The 4,509-nt window shown below is 34.9% G+C and overlaps 2 protein-coding genes across 2 annotated transcripts; both read right to left on the reverse strand.

Annotated features, from left to right (window-relative positions):
* Positions 1 to 663, reverse strand: LOC130968515 (auxin-induced protein 15A-like). Its single transcript, XM_057893834.1, has one exon. It carries the CDS (start codon positions 332 to 334, stop codon positions 68 to 70), a length of 267 nt encoding a protein of 88 aa, XP_057749817.1. The 5' UTR covers positions 335 to 663; the 3' UTR covers positions 1 to 67.
* A 1,657-nt stretch (positions 664 to 2,320) lies between these two features.
* LOC130968514 (indole-3-acetic acid-induced protein ARG7-like) lies at positions 2,321 to 3,016 on the reverse strand. Its single transcript, XM_057893833.1, has one exon. The coding sequence runs from the start codon at positions 2,867 to 2,869 to the stop codon at positions 2,594 to 2,596; it is 276 nt and encodes a 91-aa protein (XP_057749816.1). The 5' UTR covers positions 2,870 to 3,016; the 3' UTR covers positions 2,321 to 2,593.
* Between the last annotated feature and the right edge of the window lie 1,493 nt (positions 3,017 to 4,509).

A 4,509-nucleotide genomic window follows, 5' to 3' on the forward strand; every position in this document is an offset into this window, starting at 1 on the left:
GTAAGAAATTGCCACAAAAATTGTGTTAATCTATTTCTAAGTCAGCCTAATCTTGATGGTGCTAGCATCAACTCAAGCGAGAAGTGATATCAAAGAATACATTTTCTTCACAAGGAATTGTGAGACCACCCATTGGATGATCATACCCAAATTCTTCCTCAGCTTGACTTAGCAAATCTTGAAATGAAGGCTGGTTCAAGTATGATATAGGGATCACAAACCGCTTCATTTTATCTCCAACGTAAACTGCAAGATAACCCTTTGGCACTTCCATAGCTTTTGAAGATGAAGTAAATGATGCCTTTCTTACGATGCCGGATAAACGAAAACCCATTTTTGTATGTGTTGAAGAAAGACTAGTTTTTCAAATGACTTGTAAATAAGATGCAACTCGTGCAAGTATTTGAGTTTCTTATGCTTTAGGATGTGAATGACTTGTGTTGTTGCCAAATGCTTGCAGCCATGAACATATATATAGATGAAGGATATGTAATAAAATGGGTAATTGAATGGTTGGTTGTGGAGGAAGGCTATGAAGAAATGGGACCTATTAGGAGACAAGGGCATTTAAGAGGTCACATGGTGTTGTCTTAGGGGATTTTCCTCAAACCTGTTATAAGTACATAATTCAAAATCTACCTTATGAAGAGGGAAGCCAACACAAATTAGATCATGTTGTCTATGGTTTGCGGATTCCAAAGGATATGTTTCTAACGATCTGGTGTACCTGAAAAATCAGGTTCATATTGGTTTGTGAGGATATGCCTAAGTTTGGTTCAGAGTTGTGGCCATGGTTTACAGCTTTCATTATCAATAGCGATGTCTATCTGAAGAAACATGAGATATGTCTATAGCATGTCTGATTCAGTATCTTTAGTATAACTACAATGCTTGAACAAGCATTAATGTAGATGTCTTTGATTTGACATGCATAATCTCTTGGCAATTATGTCAGAAGGTGGGGTATGATGTATGAACTCTCACTTAACTTTCAAGTTCCTGAAAGAGACCTCCAAGACAATACCATGTGATCTCTTGTGATCATTTCACTTTGTAGACCCCATTTTACAGCTTCATCTGAATTATTTCTTCAGGATGGCAACTATATATACACTTCTTCTTGTGTTCTCAAACAACACAAATCAATTGCATCTCCTCAAGTATCAGTACTCACATATTTCTCTCAATCAAATCCTCCAAGAACAATCTATTTCTTTTTCTTTTGAACAACAAGAAGAAACAATGGCATTTCGCATTCTAGGTATTAGAAAGGCATCACTTTCTGCATCAAAAGGGACTAATGTTCCAAAAGGCTATCTTGCAGTCTATGTGGGAGATAAGATGAGGCGGTTTGTGATTCCTGTATGTTACTTGAACCAGCCTCCATTTCAAGGATTACTAAACCAAGCAGAAGAAGAATTCGGATATGATCATCCAACTGGTGGTCTCGCAATTCCATGCTGTGAGGATGAGTTCTTAAATCTCACTTCTCAGTTGGGTGTCCAATAAACAACTAACAGAGATTGACATAGATTAGTTGAGACAATTGTACAGAAGGCTCTTTTCACTTTGAAGATTTTCCATTTTGGTTTCTTCCTTGTATAATTCCTTTGAAAGTGTAAAAATGTTATATGAATGAGAAAGTTATTGCATCTCATTGTTAAAACTACCTTTTGGCTTTTGTTTTATTCTGTGTTATCTGTTATTTATGCAAAAATATCAGATCTAAGTTCCTGTTAAAAACTCAAACTATATTTGCAAAAGTTGATGATTCATTTCGTTCAAACATTTAAGTTCCAGTTTCTTAACAGTGGTTTGAAATCACTATTGTAAATCTGTTTAGGGCAGGACTAAGTTTTCTTATATTAAAAGTAAAGGAAGATGAAGCACTTCCATGCTGTTGTTTTAAAAATTAAAAGAAGAAAATAGAAGAAGAAGAGAGTCAGAGACTAGCTCTGAGGGTTGTCTGATAAAATCTATCCCTTATGTTGATAGAATTTCAAGAACTCCAATGATTTGCTTATTTGCTGTGTGTCAATGAGGATTCAATCAAGGGCTTAACCAATCAAGAGTTACTTTTCAACAATTTTAGTTAGATGGCTGGAAGAAGTTGCAGCAGAGAATGATAGAATTTGGATTTCATCAATGACACTACTTTCATAGTATTCTAGAGAAATAACTTAGTGTATTCTAAAACAAATGACGATAACTCAAAATGCAGGTAACATTGAATATCCAAAATCCACACTTGAATCCAATTTATGAAATTTAACCATATGCTTCTCTCATGGTGGAGTGCTTATGTGTTTTAGAAAGTAAAATTCTGCAGCATTCCTTTATAAATTAATAGACAATTTTTTAATACCACAGTAGTGGCAACACAACAAAGGAATAAACATAATTGAAGAGAATATACCAAATAAATTGAATCTATAAGTAATTAGTGACGAAGTTTATAAATTCATTGAAATTGCAAAAAGAATCTGATATATATTTACATCCTTGACATCTCAGTAAGATGATAGCTACTAGTTTCCACTACAAAATTGTGTCTCAACTAATCTATGTCAGTCTCCTTTGGAATTACTTATAGTCAGTGGAAGCAAGAAGTGAGGTCCAAGAAGGTTTCCTCACTGCATGGAATAGTGAGACCACCCATTGGAAGATCATATCCGAATTCTTCTTCTGCTTGGCTTAGTAATTCTTGAAATGATGTCTGGTTCAAATACGAAATGGGAATCATGAACCGCTTCATATTCTCTCCAACATAGACAGCAAGATAGCCTTTTGGGACTTCCAAAGCCTTTGAAGATGCTTGGTTTGAATTAAATGATAGCTTTCTTCTGATACCAGCTAAACGAAAACCCATTTTTGTATGTGTTGATGAAAGATTAGTCTTAGAAATGACTTGTAAATAAGATACAAGCTTTTGAGTTTCTTATTGCTTGAGGATGTGAATGAATTGTGTTGGTCCTAAATGCTTGCAACCATGAATATTTATATAGATGGAAGGATATGTTATAAACATGTAGCTACTTGAATGATTGGTGGAGGAAGGCTATCAGATGGGACATATTAGGAGACAAAGGCATGTAAGAGATCACATGCTATTGTCCTCATTATAGAGGGTAGGCCAAAAATTGTAACTCATGTATGCAAGAGAAAATCTAATTGCCCATGGTTTGCAAATACCACGGAGTTTTGTTTATAATCTGATGTACTTCAAAAGTTGAGGTCCATATTGGCTTGTGAGACCAACTTTTGGTTCTCTTCTGGCCTCATAACAGTGTTTCAGAACTATAAATGTCTATCTGAAGAAACATGTTTGATGGAGTAGCTTTAGCACAAGTACAAGTGGATAGATAGAGACCTAACCTTTGATAGAGATATCCAAGACAGTACATGTGATCTCTTGTGATCATTTCTCACTTTGTAGACCCCATTTTACAGCTGCATTAAAATTATGTCTTCAGGATAGCAGCTATATATACATTACTTCTTGTGTTCTCAACCAACACAAATCAGTTGCATCTCCTCACATACTTCTCTCAAACAAAATCTTCAATAACAATGGCTTTTCGCATTCCTAGTATTAGAAAGGCATCACTTTCTGCATCAAAAGGGACTAATGTTCCAAAAGGCTATCTTGCAGTCTATGTGGGAGATAAGATGAGGCGGTTTGTGATTCCTGTATGTTACTTGAACCAACCTTCATTTCAGGAGTTACTAAGCCAATCAGAAGAAGAATTCGGTTATGATCACCCAACCGGCGGTCTCACTATTCCTTGCAGCGAGGATACATTCCTGAACCTCACTTGTCAATTAAGTGGGCAGTAAATTGGCTCATAGAGACTGAGATAGATTAGCTGAGACAAACTTTGTACAGAAGGCTCTTTCTTTTTGTTTTGAAGATTGTCCATTTTGGTCTCTTCATTGTATCATTCTTTTGAAAGTGTAAAAATGAATGAATGAGAGAAAGTTATTGCATCTCATTTGTTAACTTCTTTCTATACTTTTTATTTTTGGCTTTTGTTGAAGCTGAATGATCTCTTAATATTTATGCAGCAAGTCAAAATTAAATTCAACGTTGTTTTGAAGACATTGACTGAAGTTGATGATTCATTTCATTTACTTGAGTTCTCAATTTCCCCTTGGAGTTCAATTTTTGTAAGAACCATTCACTTGCTTATAATTTTGTTAGACCGATGAACTATAATCACTTGTTCAGTATATCATTTGAACAAGTTAAATTCATTACTATAACAATAGCAACAAGTGTTTTAAGTTGCAAAAGTATCATGCCATAAGTTCATAACTACTTTCTCATTCAAAAAAAAACTTCTACAATTCCATAGGATTGAAAGCAAGATGGAAAGTCTCCACAAGACAAAGAATGAAGTGCCTTCTGTACAAATATCTCAACTAATTTATCTACAAACTAATAGCATTTTCTACATCTCATTCAAGCGAGAGTCGATGCTTAGAAACTTATCCTCACTGCACAGAATT

This window comes from Arachis stenosperma, chromosome 3 (genome assembly GCF_014773155.1).
Source record: "Arachis stenosperma cultivar V10309 chromosome 3, arast.V10309.gnm1.PFL2, whole genome shotgun sequence".
Classification (NCBI taxonomy): domain Eukaryota; kingdom Viridiplantae; phylum Streptophyta; class Magnoliopsida; order Fabales; family Fabaceae; genus Arachis; species Arachis stenosperma.

Excerpts from the sequence above, each read along its gene's own strand:
- LOC130968514 (XM_057893833.1), bottom strand. The coding sequence starts at position 2,869 with ATGGGTTTTCGTTTAGCTGGTATCAGAAGAAAGCTATCATTTAATTCA.
- LOC130968515 (XM_057893834.1), bottom strand. The coding sequence starts at position 334 with ATGGGTTTTCGTTTATCCGGCATCGTAAGAAAGGCATCATTTACTTCA.